Here is a 23,886-nt window from a genome sequence, read left to right as displayed (position 1 = left end):
GGTATACATGTAGGACTCACGCTTGCCCCATCCCATGTATACGATCATTCTAATCCTCATCGCTAGAGTCGTCTCCTCTCCCTCTCTTCTTATTCGCTTTCCCACCATCCTGATTCTTCTTCTGCTGTCCCTGTTGTCCCTTCTGCCCCTGTCTTCGCTGCAGACCAGAGGCTTGACCTTTGACCTCAAAAACATAACTCCGCGCCTCCCTATCCTCACCCTTCCATCCTCCTCTTTTTGTTTCGGTCTCTTCATCACCGCCTTTGCCGCCTCGACTCTCCACAATCCCCAACGTCCTCGCGTGCGAATACCCCGGATACGATTTCCAAGGAAATCTGAAACTAGTCACAACCACCAGGCCGGCATGGCGTGCTAGATCCTTGATGTTCCATAGTGTATATGGCTCGCCTTCGAAGAGGGTGACGATTATCTGACCCGATTGGCGTGGGATTGTCCTGATTTTGTCTTGGTTTTCGTCGTCGTCTTCTTCTTCAGACTCGGATTCGGATGTTTCATCCTCCGAGTAGTAATCATAATCATCATCCGTATTATTATGATCGTCTTCCTTTCTGGGCATTTTGGATAATAGCGGAACACACGCTTTGAAAAACGCAACGAGCAACTCCTGATTTGCGCGTACTTGACGATTGACATCTGTCGAGAGGCCGCCTACATGCGGAAAATTAAAGGATATCACGTCCCATGGACCGCCGTCATCGACATGGTTTTGTTCCAGCTGCCGGTTTCGATGATAAGGTTGACTCTTTCTCCTCTTTAGAGGAATGCCTTTTCGTATATCCTTCCCGCCGCCGGTATTACTACCCAATTTTCTGGCATCGACGGAATACAAGACTCTGCGGGTTGATGGTTTGGTCTGAGACCTTTTCTCCTGACTTTCGTCGTCCTCATCTTCGTTCTCATTCACATCTGCTTCATTTTCCTGGTCATCTTCATGCGTATCAAGAAAACGATTGATATTTTCCTCTGCATGGCCATGATATTTACTCAATAACACCTCCTCGGAGTCATAGCATGTAGCAAACACATCCTTGCAGCGATGATGCTCGTAGAGAGAGCGCGCAAATGAGAAGTCACCTGTATCATCAAGTCAGACCACAAATCGATAATAGGTCTTAGGGCAAGGGTAGGAGCTGAAAAGCTCACCTTCTCCAATTAATAATATCCGATCTTTCTTATGGTATGGTATCACAGGTCGTTGATGTAATTCCTGCTGATGTGTATTCTTTGCACTCTTTTTATTCTTCCATGCCTGTTGTGGACTTTCAGTCGTCGTATCGGCCAACTTCCTCTTCTTCCCTGAAGGGTCATTTGCCCTTGAAGAAGTGCCTGGATGAGATGAGATTGAGACTCTTTGAAAATTTTGCATTTTTCGTTTCTTAGCTTCTCCTGATGCTTGCTGTCCTTTGGAGTGTTTATTTTTTGATTTCGCCATCTTATTTCTTGACTGGACCTCTTTTTTCCTTTCCTGATAATTGAAATGAATGATTCTTTTCTTTTTCTTTCGAATCAAGATAATTGAATTCGAGATTGTCTTAGTACCCTTGGTGCTTGAAGCTATTATGTTTGCATTCGTTTTTTTGGTGATTTTTTATGCATCCAAATTCGTCTGCCGCTCGCCGCTTTTAGCCGTCTTAGGACCGTGCCAGCGAGTAGCTCCATACATGAATACCACTTTGAAGTGAGCCAAGTGATAATTTATACGTTAACTTAATACAAATATTAGGATCATATGTGCAACATTGTTTCAGTCTGATATGTACTACATAATATAAACCTTCTTCATGTCCTTCTCATCAAAAATGTCACCAGTCGTCGGATCCATCACTTTGCCTTCCCCAACAGATTCTACTTTCCTGCTCATTTCTAGTATTCGTTCCCGGCCATAGATTCGCCCATTAGGTAGAATTATTGAATCATTTTCTACCGAGCTCTTCGTATGGTGCGCATATGGGACATGTCTAGCCAGCTCATTGAGTTCCGTGGAGCAGATGGGGCATAGTGATGTCGTGATTGATTGGTTGTTGGTGCTCGAGGAGGTATATTGAGAGTGACATGCTGGCGTTTTTAGAGCGGACAGTCCAGCGGATAGAGCTATGTGTAGTAGTGGTCGTGGGGGCAATGAGAGGAGCTCGTGATGCGTGCGAAGAAAGAGGTCGGAAAGATATTTCCAACGATCCAGAGAGTACATAGACTATAGTGAGAGTTTTGCGTTAGCTTCCCACTGTAGTTAAATTTCAGACGTTGGATGTACCTTATAGGGCTCTGCATCTGTGTCCCTTGGAAAGGCAAGAAGACCGGCAGCACGGTGAATCTCTACAGATTGCGTCTCGAGGTGTTGTGAAAGATACTTCTTGGCGTGTTGCATGGCCTCAATCATTTTAGTAGGCTGTCCAGTCCGGACCATCTCTATATATTGCTGAAGGCGCAGCTCGAATTCGAGGGTATTCTGCAAGTAGATCCATACTCAGCAATCAAAAATTGAAAGAGGCGATAAGGTTGTACAAACCTGACTCTTCTTGAGAGCAACTTTATTTTCACCACACCATTGCAGTGCTTCCCTGGCATCTCCTGACCGCAGGCTCTCTGCAATCCGCTGGCACTGGACGAAAGTGCCTGTATCAACCAAGTCTTCGATATTCTTTGCTTTTGCCAGCTGCTTTGCACTTTCCGAAAAGCCTGAACGTAGCATATGATCGACGATTAATCTATCAAGTCGTGTCCGTGACCATTCTTCATATTTAACATCCGCCAGAGTCTGAATCTTATAGAGGTCTTGAAGGTGCTGGATACGTTTCTTCGACTGTGTCTGGATCTTCTTCTCCTCTTCTTGAAGAGACTCCATCTTCCGTTTCAATCCCTGCATTCTGGCTATCATGGCATCCAAGGAGGCGAGTGTCTGATCGGGGGTTTGAGTGCCGGCCAACGAGCCATTTGCGGTTTCTTTAAGTGCGGGGATGATGTAATCTCTTTCTCGTTCGACGATTCTTTGCACGGATTTGAAGTTTCGTCTTGCTAGTTCGTGGGGGAGGCGGAGGAGAGGTTGGTCCTGTCGATTTTCGTAAGGTCAGCTCATGTTGGGTTGTCGTGAGGTGGTGACGTAGGAAGCACATACCAAGAGGAGATGGCTCTCGGGGTTGAGCTTTGTTGAAGTGAGTTCTGCAGCCATGGCGAAAGTGTGGATTTCATTGGAAAGAAGATGTAAAATTCATTAACTGCGACCAACAGGAGAGTATCTTGGTTTTGAGAAAAGCTTGACGAAAGAAAGACGCAAGTGAACGTCCAGGTGAAAGACGTCTCGGGATTTATGCGGTGATTGGCCTACCGTACAGAGTGCGGAGAAGTCGACATGCCCTCACATGATCTCTCTACTTCGACTTCAGTACTACGGATTGTCTACAAACAACAGCACTATGTTATCGAGATTGAAGAACCCGAGTAAATATTGAGAATTGATATACAAAGCACCATCGGTGTGAAATATACACTAATCGCCTAGGCAACTTTACCGCCACCACTTTGTGTCTAAGAAGCGTCCAAGCGATATGATATATCCATCGTGAATATTGAGAGGCTCCTCTCGAAATATGCGACGAATTTATCAACACAGCTGACAGCGATTTTCTCGAGTAATGGGTCGGTGCCTTTGAATGGCACTTGACATTAGCGAACAAGAGAGTTCATTGTCTTCGCCATTTTCGTATTTGAGTACCATCGTGACCGTTGTGGGAGTGATGTCACGTAGACGAAGAATATATAAAAAGGAGGACCACGAGGACTAAGACGAGGACCAAGATTATGACGTGTATTCATGGTAGTCTGTCTAATTGGGAAAGCGAGAAAAGAGTGTTCACAACGTAGAATTGTAGCACTTTGGTAGAGAGGCAACCAAAGTGTTTGAGACACGTTCTTCAAGTTATGTATAGCTGGCCTCTACGTTGACGGTGCTTCCCATTGATGGGCGTTTCCAGCAGTATATCTGCATCCAGAAATGATAGCAAGTTACGATTCGCACTCTGTTTGTCTTAACAAAGACCCCAAGATGGGGAGTTACAGGAGTACTGCTTATATCGAAGGATACTTCCGTTCACTTACACATGGGAAATCCCGTGCTAGATAGATACTATAACAATAAATACGAAATTCAAGACTCGAAATAAGTAAAGTCACTGTTCCATTTGACTAGAAATGTAGAAACGATCCAGAAACGTCATGGCTCCAACTTTTCCCCAAAGAAGACCAAAAAGACAAGATAGACAGGACAAAAATTCTCGACAAGCAATTCAAAAAAAAAAAAAAAAAACCGCAAAAACCCTAAACTCCAGACAGAAAGTTGTATATGATACAAACGAATTTGATCAGGACATATGAGGTGACAATGTAGACATCAAGCCATCACCTCCGAAATCATGCCGTTTTTCCTTATAAAGCAATTCCGTCTGATTGCTTAGTCGCTGTCGCTATCTTCTTTCTCTTGCTTGGACTTTCGTCGTTCTTTCTTCTCCTTCTTCTCCTTCTTCTTGCGCTTACGCTCGGCGCGTTCTTCGGGAGTCTCGCTGTCGTGTTTGCGTTTCTTCTTCTCGTCATCGGGCTTCTCCTCTGCCTTGTCTTCTTCGATGTCCATCTTTGAAGATGGAGAGGAAGGAGCAGGAGCATCCTCAGGCTTCTGGGCGGGTGTGGTGGCAGCCTGCTCGCCTAGAGGAGCGTTGTAGTCCTTGTAGGAGCTCTGCCACTTAGCGGGTGTGGCTTCGTTAGGGCGACCATATTTCTGCGTCGTAGTCAGTAAGCTAGTTTCTGGAATTCAATGAGTGTATAGTCTACTCACATCGAGCTTTCCATCAGACTTCAACTTCTTCTTCTCCAAGGCAACAGGACCCAATCCCCATCGGCGAGGATAGAGATCACGCTCCATGATGCATCGCTTGACCTTGGCAACCACACCGTGATCACAAGTCGAGAGCTCGACAGTAGACATCTGTGCAATACCAAGAGCAATGGCTTCACCCTTGGTAGTCATAAGGACGACTTCTTCACCGACCTCAATACCAGCCTCTGTGCACTATTAGTATAACCCATTACAACCTAAGTAGAAGAAAACCTACCGAATCGGAGAAGACCAGGAATCATCAACTTGGCACCGTAGCAAACAGCGTTAACCGCGCTGTCCTTAACAACGATACGCTTATAAGTAGTGAGCAGGCTCTCAAGAGGTCGGATGACTCTCCTCAAGTAAGACTCATCGCGCTGGTTGTCCATCAACCACTGGGCGTCGAGAACATCGTGCAATGTGACCATTCCATCCTCCTCGTCCATGGCTCCACTGCGAACACGACGAAGTTCCTGCATGTGTGCGCCAACACCAAGTAACAATCCAAGGTGGACACAGAGAGTTCGAATGTAGGTACCGGCTTCACAGCTAACCCAGAAAACACCAAGATGTCTGTCATTGTCAAATTCGTACAATTTGCTTTCATGGATAGTTCTGATACGGAGTTGACGCTTGACGGCGGAAATCAGAGGAGGACGCTGGAAGAGGGCTCCAGTCAAAGTCTCGAGGGCGCGAGCGAACTGAGCTTCACCACCGGGAATCTTGTCGTGGAGACGAATGACACACACGTACTCCTTTCCGGCACCTTGTTGGGACTTGACGAGACGGGTTGCACGATCAATGCAGACAATCAAACAACCGGTGACTTTGGGGTCGAGGGTACCACTGTGACCGGTTTTCTCAACTCTACAAATCGTTAAAATTAGTAAACTGTGATAATATGTTCATAAACAATACATATTTACCTGAGGATTCTCTTCATCCACGCCACAACCTCGTGACTGGATGGGTTCGAGGGCTTGTCGAGGTTGATAACACCAGAGCTAATGTATGACTTCAAATCTCTCTTGAGGGGTGTGCAACCAGCTGGAATTGGGGTGAAGTGACCGGTTCTGACGAGAACTGCAAAGTGATTTAGCGCATGTTCACATTTTTCGCTTGTCGTCTTCGTTACAAGAGGGACAGAAGGAGAGAAGGGACAAACTCACGCTGATCATAGTTTTTGAGAAGCAGAGGCCACTCAGACGTCGGGATGTTAGGAGTGACCGACTCAGGCTTGATGCTGAAATCAGCAATGTCCTTGGTTGCAACTGCCATTTTTCCGAATTAACCAAAAATTGGCGGTATATGCTGAGATGTTGATCGCTGTTGCGGTGGACAGGCAATCTCCAAGCAAGAGGTTGAAAAATCGAGGGCAGAAGAAAAAAAAAGTGCGGCCCGAGCTTGAGGGACTAATCGGGTTTAGCGCATATGCTAAGACTGAACCAGCCAATGGGGTTTCCGAATTTTGGTTGACCACTGAAAAAGCTCTCTGATTTATCTTTTTACACTTTATTTGATTTATACATGCTTAAATTGAGAATATGATATGTCTGATACTATCTTAGTTCTGTTTAACGTACAATCGGTTGTCGTGAAGGTTGTGTATGTATGTTGTTGTTACAAACTTGATCCGGGATAGATCAATTGCCACCGAGTCTCCGTCCAGCACCTCTCATGCTCCATGCAGAACCAGCGGCTTCATCTCTTGCCGAAGATTGACCGGACGAAGTCTGGCTGGATAAACTAGTAGGTGGAACGAGTCCACGAGATCGCTGTTCTCTGACCGTCGTTCCGTAGAGCCTATGCACAAATGTTGGGGTCTTGAGATAGTTCGTTCCTCCACCAAAGAGCGGCCAGAGCCGAGTAAAGAAGTCATATAAATGAGATGCAAAGATGCCAATCATGCTCATAACGGCAGCAGGCCACCCCCCGCTCACTATGTCGAGAAGAAGGAGGCACACCGGCAGGTATTCAGCCTTGATCTGCATCACATAAAAGCTGACGTATCTTCCATGATTCACCTGCGACCAGGTGTGTGTGAGAGCCACTATCAGGGCTTCATTGAGTGGTTATTGTTAGTCTCATGAATAGACAGATAAAGCTAAGAATGAGGTTTGCATTCTCTTCATACCTTTGGTGAATACCACGGCCGACATGTACCAATATGCAGTGATCTACATGTAGTCAGCAGCCGTTTCATTTCAGGAACCTTATTAAAGGATAAGATCAAAGTTGGATAGTTTATAGATTATCAAGGCATGTTGAAATTAAAGAGATGTAGGGCACCATAACCACCATACGCAGAGATTATACCGCGCATGGTTATCTCAATTGGTCGTCCCACCATCCCGCACCGCATACAGCCCCGGAATTGACATATATATGGGACTGCACGAAATGCAGGGTTGATCTTCCTCACTTCCAGGAACCGCTTCAGCTAGGGAAACTGGGCGGGCAGATATGGTGAGGTGCAATAGTGCTTTGCTCTAGGCAACGCGACGCAATGTAGACAAAGTGTAATGATAAATTGTTCTCAATTTTTTGTATAGTGATACATTGTGCAGAAGGCTTGAATAAGCGAGAAGGTGTGATCCAGAAACTTACCATGATGACAGTGCACACGAAGATGAGGTAGACAGTAAAGTCACCTGGTAAAGCGAAGCGTGGAGCACCTCTCTCCAGGCCGCTTGCGTATGTGTATACTGAAAAGTCGTAATGTGTCAATAAGAATGCTACCATCTTCCAAGATGATGGCGGAACTCCTAGGGATTCATACGGAAATAGAGATCGAAGAAGAAATGAACTCCTCCATCAGGAATGAAAAAAGGAGTGATCAGTCTCCATGGTTCTGGAGGAAATGTGAAAATAAGTTTAGGTATAAAGACAAATCTAAAACCGGGTATAAGCTTCCCGTGAACCGCCAGACCCTCGAAGAAAGCTAGTGCAGTCAGTGTCCTGTGGCAGAGGATGCTGGTTAGGTCGCGTCCTTGTCTTCCATCTGCCTAGCAGTTAAACCAGAGCAGGTTAAGAATAAGAGCAAATACCTGGAGATTGGAGGGGCTGCCCAGAAGACATCCATCGTGCCGGATCTGGAATAAACACAGATAACAAGATGAAAAGAAGGACAGCTCGAGTTGCGAGAAAAGTGAGAGATGAAAAGAAAAGGGAAAAAAGATGTCGAGAAGACACGATTTAAATAATTTCAAAATGTTTTAGCGTGAGGCTCCGCTTCCCTTTGGACTATAGTTGTTCCGGTATTAGTAAAGAAATGGTCCGGTAACTAACGTATCGTTACTAACGCAAGTGTAATTACGTTCTCAAATACGGAGTACAAGGATTTCAAATTTCAAAATGAACGTCGACCAAGGCAATATTATGCCTGTAATGGGATTTACTGTGTCTAGCAACATCGATTATATTGGAACAGCCCAAGCAGTCCCTCTCGCCGCAAGACCACCCTGTGACCCTTCAATCCATACACCCCACTGACGGCTCATTGCTAAAGAGTTCTGCTGCTTTGCTTTCGCACAAATTCGCAGTTCCTCACCAACATGTAATGGCGCTAGATTCCTGTATTCAAAATCTTTGAAACGGAGTCCTAATTTTGACAAATGGCTCGATATAAAACTAAGCATCAAGACCACTGTCAGCGGACCGTGAACTAGAATATCATGGTGGCCTTCCGTATTGCGCGCATATACGGGATCAAGATGAATCAAGTGTGAGTTGAATGTCAAGGCAGAGAACCGAAATAGTAGAGCTTTGGTAGGCGTCATCTTAAAGCTGATATCGGGATTCGCGGGCGCTTTTGGTTCAAAAGGCTATGTGTTAGTCTTATTCCTCTTGAAATAACCAGTTTAGATTCGCATACCTTTTACAAACCTACCCCTTCTCCTATCTCTGTCAATATGCTGCTCTGGATCAAGGTCTCGCATAAAGAATAATGTTCTCTTTTCCACGAGAATTCCAGTACTATTGCTTGCTACTCTTGCCCTGATTTGTGTTTCATCCTCATGTTCATGCACCGGGGTGAATCGTCGGTCTATTGTGACGAGTATCTTTTCGTCGCCTTCGTGCCCCTGTACATCAACATTGTCTATGGTCTCAACGCAGACTGCGCGCTGACCATTGAGTAACAGGTTCCCAGCGTCACCACCGAGCTGCGGAAACGTAATCTTCCCACCAGCCCATAGTCGGCGGTTAAATGGCTCTCCCGGAGTATGTAGAATATCGGTCCCGTCTGGTAGTAGATCGGACAACGTAACTTGCGGAGGAAAGTACACGAGATGATGGCCTGAGGGCATGTGAAGAGGCTGCGTTACCGAAGGCAGTTTTCTTCGGTCCCTGTCATTGCTCTTCAATTGCTCCCCATGTTGTCTAGACCGAAGAAGCTCCGGAAGCGAGATATCTAAGAGATGAGATTGTTGTGGCGTGAGGTAATCGTAGCTGAGCGGTAACACGCGTGTTGTGAGTTCATGCCGAATGAGGGACGGGTCGATGGGAGCCGATGACGACGATACTGCGCGCTTGAAAATCAGTGAGGCATTCTTGTGTGATAGCAGCCTGCAAGTGCGCGAAACGAGCATTGCAAGCTGTATCGTGAATACATTTGTTGTTGAATAGAATTGATGTTAAGATTCAAGATTGGAGATCATCTGAGATCATCTGAGATCATCCGCTGTGGGTCGTTACTTCCGTTGTCGGACTTGCTTCCGTGCAACAAAAACATTTTGGCGGAGTAAAGTTAGACACAACCAACTCCTAAAAGCACAAACACCCCCTTTCCCGTCTCTTTTCTTGCTCATTCTTGGATATTTCCATAGAGAGCAGATTTCTATTATTACGGCAGATAAGACATATATTTACATAAAATGAAGGACTCAATAAGAGTCACTTTTCTAGGCCCTCTGGCCTCATACTCTCACCAGGTCTGCAACTTCCCCCCAATTTTTTGTAAGCACGAGCTAATCCGCCAATTGGCTTTGAATAGGCTGCCATTGATAGTTTTGGCAAGAGTGATTCCGTTACTCTATTCCCATCCATCTCATTCACCGAAGCATTCTCTGCAATTCAGAACAACAATGCCGACTATGCTGTGATCCCCATTGAGAACTCGACAAATGGCTCGGTTGTCCAGACGCTGGATCTTCTTGCAGATCGACAAGGGCTGAATAAAGATGTTATAGTTTGTGCAGACTATTTCCTCACGGTACAACATTGCCTTATAATAGGAGCTCTGCCGTCAAGTGACAACAAAGAAGATTCCTTCAAGTCTATAAACAAACTATATACACATCCTCAAGCGTGGGGCCAATGCGAGAAGTTCCTGGGTCAGCATTTCCGAGGTATAGAACGGCAGGATGTCTCTTCGACCTCGAAAGCGGTCGAGATTGTTGCAAAGGAGACCTCTGGTCAAGAAGCTGCAATTGCTAGTAAACTCGCTGCCGAGTTCCATAAAGCATATGTGTTGCAAGAGCACATTGAAGATCGAGCAGATAATACTACACGCTTCTTGGTCTTGAGGAACAGATTAGCGGAACGCTCTTCCAACATCACTAGCTTCCTCAAGACTGCTGCTGCCGGAGACACTGATAGGCAGAAGAAAAAGAGAAAGTCGCTTATATCCTTCACAATCGAGCACTCGGAGCCAGGAGCGTTAGCAGATGCATTATCAGTATTCAAAAAACATGGCTTGAATCTGACTAGTATCAACTCAAGACCTAGTCTGATACGGCCGTGGCAGTATATCTTCTTTGTCGAGTGCGAGCATGTACCGACTGCAAACAATGAAACGTGCACAAAAGATATTTTGAAGGAATTGGAAACTATATGCCATGCATGTAGAAGCATAGGAAGCTGGATTGATGGACGTGACTTGATAGCTTGAAGGTATATACAACCAACCGGGCAACGGCATTCACATTTCGGACATAAAAATACAACTACATGGACATATACATCACAAGTCTAATGTCAAACATTTTCTTCCTTATGTCCAAGTTCTGAGCCCTAGCTAGCTCTATTGTTGCTTTGCAGAGGTGAAGACGTAGTGAATACCCCCGTCCTCTTCTTCCAGCAGGTTCGTAGAGCAACTCCCGCCTGCGCATTGTTCCTATCTCTAATTAACTTTATGGCTGTAGGGAAACTAAGACTTGGAGATGGACTTTGCTGTTGTTGGGATGCGGGTGATTGAGGTCTCGACGCTCGATGTGCCTTCTCAAAGATTCCCATCGACATTGTCTCTCCATCCTACTGAGGCGTCTTCAACGAATCCCCCATATCCAAAACAGTCGCTCTCATGACCATCTTCGTCGCTGCAATAGTCTTGATCGATTCCATCACGAGTCTATACTATGTCACCAACGATGCTGCGAAACTTGGAACGGTCACTGGATTCACTGCACTGTTTGCGCTGAGTGTTGGGTCGATGACGAATGTGCGACGGGCTGAGATTTTTGAAGCTACTGCTGCGTAAGTTGCTTCCAGGCCAGATCAAATACGAGGCTGATGTAGGTGTTGTTAGGCATGCAGCTGTTTTGGTGGTTTTCGTCAGTGGGAATATTATCGAACTCATCGGGGTCGACGATCGATCGATACCATGAACAAGACCTGTAGTAGCAAATCAAACTATTTTCTATAACTATAGAGAATATACATGGAAACGTTTTATTGCATTGTCCTTGCGTTTGGTATAAGACAGTCTATCAAGTAAGAGGATTTTTAATTTTTGTATAATCGTAAACATGGGATTTGAGCACTCTCTCTTTCCCACACCGCAAGGAATGAATCTCTTCTATTCCTCCTGGCATATGACAAGAGAGAAAAGGTCATTCTCCTTTCAAACAATTCGAGTCACACATGCCGTACTGGTGAATGCATCCACTATGTGGAGCTTGGATGGGCCTGTGTCGTGCGTTAGTTGAGTCCTAGGAAGAGAAAAAGAGTTAAAATGGCATACCTCGGACCAAGTCGGCGGATATCTCAGTTTCAAGACAACCGACTTTCACAAGAACGGCCTCGAAAATCTGTTTGGCAACGGCTTTGCTTTTGACGCGGCGAGCCGTCAGAACATCCGCTGGGGGAATTTCTGGGCGCTCATCCTCGCTCCCTGCGAGGTCGCAGAACCGTCAATCTAGAAATCGTTAGTATTCATGAAGTAGATGAGGCGGGGAGGTACAGAGTATACCGTCGTAAAACTCATCGTCGTCCTCAAAGTCTGCGAGTTGTTCAAAGTTCACCTTGTATCGGAGCAAGGCACCGATACCACCAAAACCCTTGACGAACTGGTTACCCTCGCTAGAACGGTCAGACACAAACTCCAAAGCGGCACCAAAGTCCTTGTATTTCTCAGCGAGCCACTCCAAGAAAGAGCCTTGTTCGATGATTTCCATCTCTTGGCCGGACTCCTTGTCCATGAACTGCTCTCGGTTGGCTTCTTGGGCCTTGGTTGTGTGAAGGATGATTTCTGAGCCGTCGGACGCTTTGAGAACCCAGCGAGTAATGTCAAGGTTTTCGTAGACAATCAAAGTCTCTGCAGCACCGAGCTCCAAAGCTTTGAGGGTATCTTCAATACCGTAGCAAACTTTTCCGCTGTCCTGGCTGATTTCCTCAAAGTATTTACCGATCAGTTTCTTCTCCTGGATGAATTTGACATTTCCAAGAGTCTCTGCAGCCAACTCAATAGCCTGGTTGAAACCGTTTTCACCGCCATAGGACACATCGACGACTTTGATGACTTTGGATTGCAGACGTTGATCGAATAGATCGGACTGGTTCAGATCGTTTTTGAAATCGGCGGAACCCGCAAGAATGATGCCGGCCACGTTGACCTTGTCGGCGGTGATAAAGTTCTGCACAGCCAATTCGGCGACTTTGCGGACGTAGTTGTGACGCTTTTCGTCTCGAAGGCGAGAGAAACGCAGAGCGGATTGACCACCACGACCGTGCTTCTTGGGCAAATCGACCGAGAATTTCTGAATAACGTCTCGAGTATTTCCACTCAGAGTTCCGAAGAGCGTACCGCTACCGTCCATGACAATAAAGCCGAATTTCTGGTCGGACTCGAGCAACTCGCTCAGGGCTTCGGTGTGGAACTTGTTGTCACAAAGGTAGAGAGAGGTATTGATAGGCTTGAACGGTTCGAAATCAATATTGATCTTTCGCTCTTTTCCTTCGGAGGTGATGATTTCACCACAGTAGACGACGAGGCCGTTGGGAGGGACCTTATTGTATAGCTTGAGACGCTGCTGGGTGGAGGTAATGGCGGACAACACAGAGAGACGGTTGACTCGGGACTTGATGTTGGAAGCGGTACCCTATGCACGATATGTTAGATGTCGCACATCCTCAAAAATGATTTTTTTTTTGACTGGTCTGGTGGTTTGCCTCACGTATTCTTCAGCCAACATCTTGGCGGCGCGGGAAACCTGATCTTTGGGAGCTGGACGCTGTTAGCTTGGGAGTTCTGTTAATTCGGCCAGAGGAGTTGAACAGAACGTACGAATAATCAACGAAATCATGGAGGTTCCATTTCCTCTGGCTGCTTCGAGCCGCTTGATGAGCTTCTTAACCTTCCATATTTCAATGTTCTTTTCCGCCTCGTTGGCTTGAGGTGCGCTCATGGTGGGCAGAGAGACGCGACCGAAGTGAGCAGGCCCTGAATAAAGAAGAAAGCGGTCTCGTCAGTGCGAGTGGGTGTGTTTGCCAGAGGTTTCGTTGCGTTCCCTGGTTTCGTAGTTGGGCAGAGACAGGTGTGGCTGACGTAGGGAAAAAGAGAAAATGTCTTTTCTGGGCGGGGTTGGATTTTGCCAGGCACACGCTTGTTCTGTTTGCCCACTGTGGGGTTTGCCCTCCGTCTGTTCCTGTTCACCAGTCAACACAGCAAGGACGGACTCCAGAGTGCTTTTCTGGAAGATTGAAAGATTAACCAAAACAATTATTATACTGGCAGAAATGAATATTAGAATTATGGCGGGCTATACATGTTAAGATCAGATCGGATCCGGCCAGGCAGCCAAGGCGACTCAGCGGCCAGGCATCTCTCAACCCAGCGTGGATAGAATCCGATATCATAGAAATATATACCTAATGATCTAGGACCTGTTTTTACTATCGTTAAGTTATCTTCAGTGGTATTCTGCGCGATGTCATCAAAATAGCAAAAATTCATCACGAGACGGAGCTTATCAGACTAAGTGGGGATAGGCTCAACCTCCTTATCAGAGAATCAAGCTCTTTTTACGTACCAGCTTAGAGTTAGCAGGGGCCCATGGGAATATAATCTTTAGATATATAAAAACCATCTCCCGCTTCCCCGTCTTATAATTCTTCTTCTATAAGCTGGGTGCTGGACTGGATTGTCAATGACAACCGCGCCATGACGTTCTGCGTATAACTTAAGCTCGACCAGACCAAACCTTCTCCGACTTGCTCCTTCCTCTGTCACTCACGCCCGTTTGCTCCCTGACAATACGCTAGACACTGCAAAGCTGCTCATGTCGAACGCATATAATCACACAGCTTCCGCCGATGGGAGACAGGCTCGGTCGTTTAGTCAGGGATCCGCAGGTTCTTATCTGAACTCATGGCTATCGGGCCGTTTCTCTCCCTCGACGTCCGCAAACTACTTGGAAGGAGACGATGTCGCCGGTGATCTAGAAGACGACGATGACGAAGCTCACCATAGGTAAGATTTTCTTTGGGCATACTAAAGGCTTCTGCATTTGTACTCATACAGAGATTGTAGGGCTCGGCAACTGTCTCTGCGGCTTCGACAGGCAGGTGGTGTGAATAGCTTGGACAACTTTACACGATCATGGCAACGAGCAGCAGCATTCCCAGAAATCATCCCACGGCGGTCCTCGTTTGTATTTGAGTACGAAGAACCCGACGAGACGGATGAGGGTCAACCCGGACAAGACGATGTGGATCAAAAGCCTACGGCACACCCACTTTTATCTACCAGCTATCGCTCCGGAAGATCAAGATTCCCCGCGGACAGCGTACATGATGGTATCGGCAGGCGAGATAGCTCGCCTCAGGATATGAGACCTCTCGTAAGCAGAGAATCACCGACAACACCAGCTGATCTTCTCCGAGCGTACGATCACTCCTCTTTAAGTAGAAGCTTCGGGACATCCTATGGCACGATTGCTTCTCGAGCAAGTGAGACCGCCCGGCATAGAGCTCTCGAGCTTCAGCATGAACATCAGCATCAACTGATTCCCGGAGGGGAGGCGGAGCCAGATAGAGAACTACTACTGGTGAAGCAGATTCAGCATGAAGATGGGACCAAGGAGAATATCATCGTCGGTCAAAGCACGGTGCCGCAGACTATCTTCAATTCGGTTAATGTCTTGATTGGCATTGGACTATTGAGTCTGCCTCTTGGCATGAAGTATGCTGGCTGGATACCTGGACTCTCGTTCTTGTGCTTCTCGGCTGCTGTTACGGCCTATACTGCGAAAGTTCTGGCTAAATGTATGGACGTGGACCACCATTTAGTAACTTACGGGGACCTCGCATACATAAGCTTTGGACATCAGGCTCGTGTTGTGACTAGCCTGTTGTTCTGCTTGGAACTTTTAGGCGCCTGTGTTGCACTTGTGGTTTTGTTCGGAGATTCCCTTGGAACTCTTTTACCTGGTCTTAGTCTATTGCAGTGGAAGATTATTTGTGGCGTCGTCCTCCTGCCGCTCACCTTTGTTCCTTTGCGTTTCCTGAGTGTCACCAGCATCCTGGGTATCTTGTCATGCACTGCAAGTAAGTTCTACGCCTTTTTAATACAGCAGCAAAGAAGTTTTGGGGGTAATAAGATTGTCTAACTCTTCATAGTCGTTGGAATTGTCTTCATAGATGGTCTTATCAAGCCAGATTCTCCAGGATCTCTTCGTCAACCAGCCAACACATCCCTCTTCCCTGAAAATTGGGCGACTTTGCCTTTGAGCTTTGGGCTCATTATGTGTAAGTACCCCCCGGAAACATTATGCTTACGAGTTCTAACTCCTTTTTAGCTCCCTGGGGCGGTCACGGCGTATTTCCGAATATATACCGCGACATGAGACATCCCCATAAGTATGGCAGGAGTCTTTCCGTTACGTACATCTTCACGGTATGATGATTTGGTGATCTCCTAGAAGTCATATGCTAACAGTTAATTGACTAGTTTTCTCTCGATTGTTCAATGGCTATAATCGGCTGGTTGATGTTTGGGGAGGGCGTCCGTGATGAAGTTATAATCAATATACTACAAAGCACTGGCTATCCTCGTGCCCTTTCCATCTGCATGATTCTGTTTACCGCGATCATCCCAATCACGAAGGTGCCTTTGAAGTGAGTATATCTATCACTAGAACTCCGCAATAGCAAAACTGACACATTCAGTGCTCGACCGCTTATTGCAACGGCTGAGGTCCTGTGCGGCCTGGACTCGTCGAACCATCATTCCTCACAGCACAACGGCGAAGCCTCTGGAAAAGCAGTCACAATTGGTAAAGCTCTTATACGCATCTTTGTGCTTGTTCTGATCGTTTTCATTGCCATCGTCTTTCCGTCCTTCGACCGCATCATGGCGCTTATGGGTTCCTTGTTGTGTTTCACAATTTGCATCATATTGCCACTTGCATTCTACCTCAAGATCTTTGGAATCGAGATTTCGCTTGGTGAGAGGATCCTTGACTGGTTCCTGGTGATTCTCTCGTCAGTCATGGCTATCGTCGGAACCGCCTGGGCCTTCCTACCATTTCCCGAATCAGGCACGCCTGCTGCTTTATAGTTCTCTGACTTGTTGTTCTGGCTTGTTATCTGAGCACATGCATCTATACGTCATTTTTGCAGCGTTCTTTTCAACCCATTCATGATTCCCGGTTTTGCATTGAGGGTAATAGTGAAGTTGTTTCTCGTCTTGCCGGGATTTAGTTCCTCTTTTCGAAATATCCTTGCTGAGTTGTTTTTGTTGCTATTATCGAGTAGGAGTGGACGAAACTCCCATAATTGATATATGAGTTTGTTGGTGACTTTTTCTTTCAGTTTGCTATATCCCAGACTCGTAGCTATATCGTTAAGCCGTTCTGAATTGAAATATCGTGAGTTCAAGACACATGCAGCCGGGAGCACCAGAAATAGAAAAGGGGCAAATTTTGTGCTGTCTGTGTCAGGTAACGAGCACGGAGGAGAGGTAGCAAAAAAAGCCGAACAACGTTTCAACATTTCTCCTCTCTGAGCAGCAGAAGGGACGTAGTTGAGAACGAGAGATAGACTGATGGCATGAAACCGATCTTTGTCATCGCCCCCAGCACCCGGAAGTGGTCTTTCCATAAAATCTTGCTGTAAGATGCCCGGTTCCTGGGAATTGAGGTCGATTCTGGTTACATCGATACAATCATGTTGAGAACAGGCATTCTTAGTACTAAGGGCACCGACTTCCAGCAACCTCAATTTTCCAGGAGATGAATTGCCACCCTGCTGTCGAGCCTCCTTGGCCCGTCTCAACAACGGACGAATCCATTCTAGAAAGACAGTACTCGAATCACCCCCTCGTTCACGCGACTGGCCCGTTTTACTGGCTAGTTGATAACTTTCCAGGCCGCCATTGGCTTCAATCTGAACATCTAGCTCAGCAACTGCAGATTCATCACCGGCAAGAACTGCTCTTTCACGTGCTTTGAGTAGTTGGTGGTGAGATCTGATGAGGTTTCTAGTTGCTTTGGATGATAGAGAGACTGTTGGAGCGGAGGGAGTGAGTTGTTTTGCTGTGGGGAGTCGGGGGCGGGTGTGAGAAAGTAGAGCTGGGCGTTTACGCTTTTTGACTGCCATGACTGTATGTATCTATCGTGTATATCATCGATATCTACTACATAGGAGTCGGAATCTGTAGAAATTCAAGACAGAAAACAGACTAATCCCGTTCTGGGCACCCCCACATACTAGTAAGCCATTGGGTAAGTTCCCGCCCACAACCCGTGACTTCCACACACAAATCTTTCCTCGCTTAGAAAAAATACACTTGGTTTCGGCTTTGGTCTTTGGCTTGATCTTGATCTTGATTTGAGATTCGACAAGTTAATTCACGAGCAGACGCCCAAATTCGACAACATGGCCGGGGAAAAGAAAGGTACATTACAGCAATCTCTATTAATTTTAAAATGCGAAGATATTGTCGGTTTCGTGTTTTCTCTTCGGTCGCCTCGAGACATCAAGCATGCATTGGACGGGATTGTTCGAAGTCGACAGAACGCCTTATTCGGATTATTGGATTGTTATCGAATCAATCGACTGCTGGCAACTGACGACTCGCTTGCGATACGGTGCTTTGATGGTTTCGAGGAGATGGAAGAGGGCCACGAATTGATCGATATCTACGCATTTAGTTTGGATTGGGATTGAATGATCATGAGCTAACGATTGAACTCAGGAGCCAAGGGCAAGGCCGGCGCTGCCGCCAAAGCCGTCCTCAAGGGACAGGGTGTACGTCCATAAAACTTCCAATCGACAGATTACCAAATGCTAAGACAGAACAGGCCAAGAAGTTGCGCAAGATCCGTACCTCGACCACATTCCACCTCCCCAAGACTCTGCAACTCTCCCGATCCCCCAAATACCCTCGCAAGTCCGTCCCCCACGAGACCCGCCTCGACCACCACAAGGTCATTGTGCACCCTCTCAACACCGAGAGCGCCATGAAGAAGATTGAGGAGAACAACACACTTGTCTTCATCGTGGACGTCAAGGCCAACAAGCGTCAAATCAAGGCTGCTCTTAAGAAGCTTTATGACGTTGACACCGTCAAGATCAACACACTTATCCGGTGCGTCCTTTGTTCCCCTGATATATCTGAATGAATGCCGTGCTAATAATAAATGCTACAGACCCGACGGATCCAAGAAGGCTTATGCTCGTTTGACTCCTGATGTGGACGCACTTGATATCGCTGCTACCAAGCTCGCTATTGTTTAAAGGAATCTAAAATGGCAATTCTTTTTTCTTTTCATTTGGTTGCATGGTGGTTCGGCTCGAACAAAAATTCTTTTTTTACCCTAAACAATACAATAGGCGGATAAAACGTCCTAAATGAATGATGTCGAAGGATTCAATAACGATCTTATACCATATTTTTCATTTCGTAGATGTCACAAGTTTGGCAGTAGTGTGTCTATTTTTGAGTAGTTTGTAATATTACAGTAAAGTGGAAATTGAACAGCATAAAAATACATGACCATATCCATTCTATGCCCTGATACTCTCCCTCCCCTGTTTTATCCCCGTCCTTATTACATCCCTCTCGTTCATAATTATTGTCCAGAAGGTTGGTGGATTTATTGTCCCCCACGAAGAGTCTCCCAATGCTTGTAAATAGCGAAGTTCGCATCCATCCATCTATCGACACAGTTCTGTGCGCACGATTCCTCGGTTCGATCGAGCTTGTTGGAAGAAATCTTTCCGGTGATGCATTTCTTGAAGCACATTTCGGAGAGGTGGTGGACAGCTTGTGGATACATATATGTTAGCTTTATCTCTTCATGAATATATAACAGTGTGCTTGTTGAGTGAGGATGAGAAATTGAATTGACGTCATTGGGCAATTTTCGTCCAATATTCGGAGAAAGAAAGTATTGAAAGATCATAGAATTTAAGAGACATACTCTGCTGAATAGTCGACTTTTGAGTCTCGTTTTGCAAGAACTGGTTCAATTCATTGCGATCAGTTGCACTGAGTTTGCTGATATCAATTTGTGGTTGGCCGTCCATCTTGTATATTGTTATTTCAGGGGTTTGATAGCGCGAAATTTATTTCAGATGTATGATTCAAGAGGAGGAAGAAGTGGGAGAGACTTGCTGAAGTGGTTGAAGACGTAGATGATGAATCGAGGTGACTTCCGAGCAAAACGCTGAACCAGCTGTGAAGCTCCATAGCATTTCTGGGCGGTAGTAAACGGCAGAAATGTTACCAGCCTGAAATTACCATCTCGAGCTCCGCCACTTGACTCTGCTTAAAGACATACAACTTCAAACAATTTAGACACCTGCTCACATTCACTCGTTTACCCACTCCTTTATCAATCTACGAAAAAGAAGAAAGAAAAGTAAAATGCCACCAATCCGCACAACCCGCAACGCAAAGCCTCCCCCCGCAGGCTTCGACGACATCGAAGACACCCTTTTGGAGTTCAGCAACAAAATGAAAGATGCCGAGAATGCGCCTCACGAAGGGAAAAAGAGGCATGAAGTGCTCTGGCCTGTATTCCAGATTAGTCATCAACGTACGTCTATAAATAACCCCCCCTACCCCCATGTGAACACCAAGCCAGAGAGGTGGATGCTGATGATACTGGATGTATGTAGGATCCCGCTACATCTACGAACTCTACTATGAAAAAGAAGCCATCTCAAAACAGTTATATGACTGGCTGCTGAAGAACAAGTATGCGGATGCAATGCTGATTGCGAAATGGAAGAAGCAGGGTTATGAAAAGGTATTGCCCCCCCCCCCTCCTTTTATCTTCAACCCGCAAAGAGTTGAGCAGGGACTGATTGTGGTTTAGTTATGCTGCCTCCGATGCATACAGACGAAAGAGACCAATTTCAACTCTACGTGTATTTGTCGAGTGCCCAAAGCTCAGCTAAAGGAGGAGCAGGCGATACAGTGCGTTAATTGTGGGTGTAGGGGTTGTTCGAGTAGTGATTAATTTTTTGTCTGTTTGTTTTGGGACATTTGGGAGGTGTTTGCGCGTTGATTTTTTCAAGGAAATTACTGGTCTTCTGCACTACTCATATGTATTATGATTACTGAACTGACATGACATGATGATACCCATGGATTTACTTCTTTACTAGTTTGACAACAAAAGTACTCTTCGATAAGTGGTGACAAGTTCCGATTTAGACTCAAAGTATCGCTATCCAACCCATACAATATCCCTCGCTGTATCAAAAACAAATCCAAGTCCAATCCAACCAACTTACATGAGGAGACAAACAACATGCTGGAAATCAGATGCCAACCAAAATGGCACAGCCGTCAAAAGAACAAAAACGAAGCAAGGCAGAACATAACAACGCTAGCTAGAAGGGTCATGTACATCAAACATTTTGTTCATTACATCGTTAGCAAATTGAAATTCCCAATCCCAGTTGTGCCATCTTCCGGTCCAAATAAATCAAACAAACCAATTTAGAAACGCCAAAATCCCTAGGAAAGAACACCGAGTAATTTAAACCAAGCTATGACAGCCAAAACACCGCATGAATGAGCATCCGTATCGTCGTACAGTCATTATCGAGCTCACTCATCAAAAGTAAGAGCTATAGCCTCGCTGATTGAGTCGCTGTCTAAGCCCGCCAGTTTTGTTGATGCCAGCGTTGCTAGTATTACTGTCTTTGGCAGTGTTGCCGCCAATCTTCTCGAATCCTTGTAACAAGTCGACACCATCAACCTCTTCAGAGCTGTCGTCAAACATGCTAAAGGAGAAAAAGTCATCATTCGACGCATCGAGGAACCGAGCTGACTGATGAGCTGGAACCTTTGACGGGGAGTCTTGAAAATGTGACGATAAAGCCTTGCCAGTCGAGAGCAAGGAACGGCCAATCCGCTTATTGACGCTGGTCGTAGTTATGTCTGCAAGCGCCGCCTCAGCCAATCCAGTTGCAGCTCCTGTCTCACGCTTGATGCTGCGCTTCTCAGGAGATTTGCGAGCTGGTGTGAAAACAACATCAGCCACAGAATCGGCAAAGATATCAAAATGCAGTTGAATGTTGTCGTTTGGTGTAGATGTTGTCTCGTCATGAATAGTGAATGCTGGGCTCCATGGAAGTTCATCATCAGCAAGACCCAAATGTTTGATTGGCGAGTTGACCATCTGCTGAATCTTTCGCCGATGGTTACGAAGATTCGTATTGGGCGACAAAGATGGTGGCGGCTTGAGGGGTTTCTTGAATTTGATCATTGGCGTTAATGGCGGGGGTAATAAACTAATGTATTCACCGCGAAGAGGAGATGAACCTGCAGCCGAGTTTGTGCTCTTCTTGAGAACCTTTGAGTGGCTGGGGCTAATATCATGAGACGAACTCCTGATTCGAGCAATCTCTTCTTCGGCACGACCCCGTTTCAGGCGTGGAGGTTCGATATCCAAATCTGAGGTCAGCATAACACCCGTCTTGTTGGTCCTCATCACGGAAGACTCAAGAGACGAGTAGTAGCCACTGTCGTTGGCCGATGCAGAGGGCTGGTTGCGCGTGCGAGGAGCTGCTGCTGATGCCATTGGGCGAGATGGTGTTGGTGGCGTTCCTGCTCGAGTGAAGCGGGCTGAAGGGGGAACAACTGGTGGCGATGAGCGAATAACTTGAGGAGGAGAGGAGCGAGGAACATTGGTTTGGGGAATATGAGAATCTTCTTCCGGGCCGTCTTCATGTAGAGCGGGGTCCGAGGCGAGAATAGTAGCATCAGAAGAGGGCTCTTGGATATGAGAAACCTCGACAGGGTGGTGAGAAGATGAGGGAGGTAACGGCGGCGGAGGGACTCTCCACATGGATGTGCTTGGTTGAGGGGCGAATGAAGGAGCATCCCTTTGAAGGACAATCGGGGGCAATGGAATGCTGGACAGTGTCGCACGACGAGCAGACTTATCCTTGACGAATTGCGCTTCCATTCCAGGTTCAATTGCCCAATAATTGCCCTTACCAGGGTCATCCTTGGGGCGCTCTTGCTTGATGAACGCTTTGTTCAAGCTAAGGTTATGACGGATACTATTTTGCCAGCCAGCGTCTCCAGAGCGGTAGAAAGCAAATGTATCTGAAATCCATTTATAAATTTGCGCTAGAGTCAACTTTCGACCAGGCGCTCTGAGAATTGCCATGCCGATTAGGACCGCGTAACTGTAAGGCGGTTTAGATCCATCGTCTTCCACCGGAGGCATCTCATGTGGTTCTGGAAGCGTAAAAGTCGTCGAATCTTCGCGTTTCTGTTTCTTAATCACTGGCCGATCAATCAAGGGGGCTGCTTCCATTAGAGTCCTCTTGAGTGGTCTCACCTGACATGACGGGTCAGGAAAGTCGGCGAAGGTATCATTAGGAAAGCTAGAGGCGAATTGATGTTGAGTCGGAAAGGGAGACGGCGCGCTTGGAAAGGTTGAAAAAGCGGCTTGTATTGGTAATGAGGGAGCTCGTCGATGAATGTGTTGGTTTGAATTTCTCTTGATGGGAGAATTCGTGGGAAATACTGTTGGAGAAGGCGCAGTAATCGATACGAAGCCGAGTCTGCCTTGGCCTGAATCAGATGTTCTCGGTCGCTGAGATCCTTTGGTAGGCGACGACTTTCGACGCTCGAGGGTATTTGGCGGGTTGAGCACATATGGCGCAGGGTTTGTGTTGGTGTTTCCCGCATGAGGAGGTAGAGGCGAGGGTTGCAATGAAGCGGGCTGCTTCCGTTGATCTGAGGGTGGTAGAGGCATCATGTTATTCAAGCCAAGTTGGCTGTGTGTTGATGCTATGTCGAGGCAGCCAGTTGGCCAAGTTTTCTTGTTCAGTGATATGATTTTATCGAGTATGGGGTGATAGCTTCACACCGCTAGGTTGATCGATGAGGCGCAAGTCAGACAGAGGTCGGAGCATATGCGCGACGCAAGCGGATGCGAAGCGTATGTTAAAACAACGTTGTTGATGAGGTCGATAATGTTGATGGTGCGATGATGTTATGGATGAGCTTGCTTCTGAAGACGTGCAATAAACAATCGCCGTAGATCCCAGGCCAGGTCGAGTCAAGAAGAAAAAAGGCGGCGAGGCCCGACGGGGAATACTAAGAATACGTACAAGGCGAGAGAAAAGAGGAGCGGGTGATTGGGAAATCAAGTGCAACCAGTTAAAGCGGACCACTGGACCAGGGCCGACGCCGTCACACAATTGTGGCGTCCTGAGCTAGGAGGGAGGATCAGATTTCAGTCGCGTCGTGATAGTCCCGCATTGGTTGGCATTGGCGAGCGTTCGAGGCCGCGGATCGCAGCTATCGA

General features: G+C 46.5%; 14 protein-coding genes across 14 annotated transcripts; 5 read left to right on the top strand and 9 right to left on the bottom strand.

Annotated features, from left to right (window-relative positions):
• Positions 1-49: 49 nt before the first annotated feature.
• Positions 50-1,387, bottom strand: EYB26_004698 (uncharacterized protein; the record flags this gene model as incomplete). The annotated part of the gene is made up of 2 exons (XM_054263989.1): positions 50-1,095; positions 1,165-1,387. The coding sequence occupies 2 exons, from the start codon at positions 1,385-1,387 to the stop codon at positions 50-52; spliced, it is 1,269 nt and encodes a 422-aa protein (XP_054119964.1).
• Positions 1,388-1,780: 393 nt separating this feature from the next.
• On the bottom strand, positions 1,781-3,187 carry EYB26_004697 (uncharacterized protein; the record flags this gene model as incomplete). The annotated part of the gene is made up of 4 exons (XM_054263988.1): positions 1,781-2,212; positions 2,273-2,467; positions 2,528-3,067; positions 3,134-3,187. The coding sequence occupies 4 exons, from the start codon at positions 3,185-3,187 to the stop codon at positions 1,781-1,783; spliced, it is 1,221 nt and encodes a 406-aa protein (XP_054119963.1).
• Positions 3,188-4,465: 1,278 nt separating this feature from the next.
• On the bottom strand, positions 4,466-6,163 carry EYB26_004696 (uncharacterized protein; the record flags this gene model as incomplete). Its single annotated transcript, XM_054263987.1, has 5 exons — positions 4,466-4,786; positions 4,844-5,070; positions 5,121-5,752; positions 5,812-5,968; positions 6,055-6,163. 5 exons carry the CDS (start codon positions 6,161-6,163, stop codon positions 4,466-4,468), a joined length of 1,446 nt encoding a protein of 481 aa, XP_054119962.1.
• Positions 6,164-6,528: 365 nt separating this feature from the next.
• Positions 6,529-7,967, bottom strand: EYB26_004695 (uncharacterized protein; the record flags this gene model as incomplete). The annotated part of the gene is made up of 5 exons (XM_054263986.1): positions 6,529-6,944; positions 7,020-7,062; positions 7,493-7,590; positions 7,665-7,843; positions 7,933-7,967. The coding sequence occupies 5 exons, from the start codon at positions 7,965-7,967 to the stop codon at positions 6,529-6,531; spliced, it is 771 nt and encodes a 256-aa protein (XP_054119961.1).
• Positions 7,968-8,301: 334 nt separating this feature from the next.
• On the bottom strand, positions 8,302-9,474 carry EYB26_004694 (uncharacterized protein; the record flags this gene model as incomplete). The annotated part of the gene is made up of 2 exons (XM_054263985.1): positions 8,302-8,693; positions 8,760-9,474. 2 exons carry the CDS (start codon positions 9,472-9,474, stop codon positions 8,302-8,304), a joined length of 1,107 nt encoding a protein of 368 aa, XP_054119960.1.
• A 285-nt stretch (positions 9,475-9,759) lies between these two features.
• EYB26_004693 (uncharacterized protein) lies at positions 9,760-11,037 on the top strand (the record flags this gene model as incomplete). The annotated part of the gene is made up of 4 exons (XM_054263984.1): positions 9,760-9,816; positions 9,879-10,648; positions 10,925-10,967; positions 11,029-11,037. The coding sequence occupies 4 exons, from the start codon at positions 9,760-9,762 to the stop codon at positions 11,035-11,037; spliced, it is 879 nt and encodes a 292-aa protein (XP_054119959.1).
• Positions 11,038-11,186: 149 nt separating this feature from the next.
• Positions 11,187-11,490, top strand: EYB26_004692 (uncharacterized protein; the record flags this gene model as incomplete). Its single annotated transcript, XM_054263983.1, has 2 exons — positions 11,187-11,359; positions 11,412-11,490. The coding sequence occupies 2 exons, from the start codon at positions 11,187-11,189 to the stop codon at positions 11,488-11,490; spliced, it is 252 nt and encodes an 83-aa protein (XP_054119958.1).
• A 236-nt stretch (positions 11,491-11,726) lies between these two features.
• Positions 11,727-13,509, bottom strand: EYB26_004691 (uncharacterized protein; the record flags this gene model as incomplete). The annotated part of the gene is made up of 5 exons (XM_054263982.1): positions 11,727-11,791; positions 11,847-11,996; positions 12,075-13,203; positions 13,279-13,328; positions 13,389-13,509. The coding sequence occupies 5 exons, from the start codon at positions 13,507-13,509 to the stop codon at positions 11,727-11,729; spliced, it is 1,515 nt and encodes a 504-aa protein (XP_054119957.1).
• An 873-nt stretch (positions 13,510-14,382) lies between these two features.
• Positions 14,383-16,661, top strand: EYB26_004690 (uncharacterized protein; the record flags this gene model as incomplete). Its single annotated transcript, XM_054263981.1, has 6 exons — positions 14,383-14,573; positions 14,634-15,649; positions 15,722-15,850; positions 15,901-15,998; positions 16,053-16,219; positions 16,271-16,661. The coding sequence occupies 6 exons, from the start codon at positions 14,383-14,385 to the stop codon at positions 16,659-16,661; spliced, it is 1,992 nt and encodes a 663-aa protein (XP_054119956.1).
• A 50-nt stretch (positions 16,662-16,711) lies between these two features.
• EYB26_004689 (uncharacterized protein) lies at positions 16,712-17,701 on the bottom strand (the record flags this gene model as incomplete). Its single annotated transcript, XM_054263980.1, has 1 exon — positions 16,712-17,701. The coding sequence occupies one exon, from the start codon at positions 17,699-17,701 to the stop codon at positions 16,712-16,714; it is 990 nt and encodes a 329-aa protein (XP_054119955.1).
• A 279-nt stretch (positions 17,702-17,980) lies between these two features.
• On the top strand, positions 17,981-18,841 carry EYB26_004688 (uncharacterized protein; the record flags this gene model as incomplete). The annotated part of the gene is made up of 4 exons (XM_054263979.1): positions 17,981-17,999; positions 18,300-18,352; positions 18,406-18,692; positions 18,754-18,841. The coding sequence occupies 4 exons, from the start codon at positions 17,981-17,983 to the stop codon at positions 18,839-18,841; spliced, it is 447 nt and encodes a 148-aa protein (XP_054119954.1).
• Positions 18,842-19,200: 359 nt separating this feature from the next.
• EYB26_004687 (uncharacterized protein) lies at positions 19,201-19,633 on the bottom strand (the record flags this gene model as incomplete). The annotated part of the gene is made up of 2 exons (XM_054263978.1): positions 19,201-19,370; positions 19,528-19,633. 2 exons carry the CDS (start codon positions 19,631-19,633, stop codon positions 19,201-19,203), a joined length of 276 nt encoding a protein of 91 aa, XP_054119953.1.
• Positions 19,634-19,973: 340 nt separating this feature from the next.
• EYB26_004686 (uncharacterized protein) lies at positions 19,974-20,571 on the top strand (the record flags this gene model as incomplete). The annotated part of the gene is made up of 3 exons (XM_054263977.1): positions 19,974-20,145; positions 20,228-20,358; positions 20,428-20,571. 3 exons carry the CDS (start codon positions 19,974-19,976, stop codon positions 20,569-20,571), a joined length of 447 nt encoding a protein of 148 aa, XP_054119952.1.
• A 603-nt stretch (positions 20,572-21,174) lies between these two features.
• Positions 21,175-23,331, bottom strand: EYB26_004685 (uncharacterized protein; the record flags this gene model as incomplete). Its single annotated transcript, XM_054263976.1, has 1 exon — positions 21,175-23,331. One exon carries the CDS (start codon positions 23,329-23,331, stop codon positions 21,175-21,177), a length of 2,157 nt encoding a protein of 718 aa, XP_054119951.1.
• Positions 23,332-23,886: the final 555 nt, after the last annotated feature.

The sequence above is a fragment of the Talaromyces marneffei genome, chromosome 3 (genome assembly GCF_009556855.1).
Source record: "Talaromyces marneffei chromosome 3, complete sequence".
NCBI lineage: Eukaryota > Fungi > Ascomycota > Eurotiomycetes > Eurotiales > Trichocomaceae > Talaromyces > Talaromyces marneffei.
The sequence above is the reverse complement of the archived record's forward strand: the minus strand, read 5'-3'. Positions and strand labels throughout refer to the sequence as shown.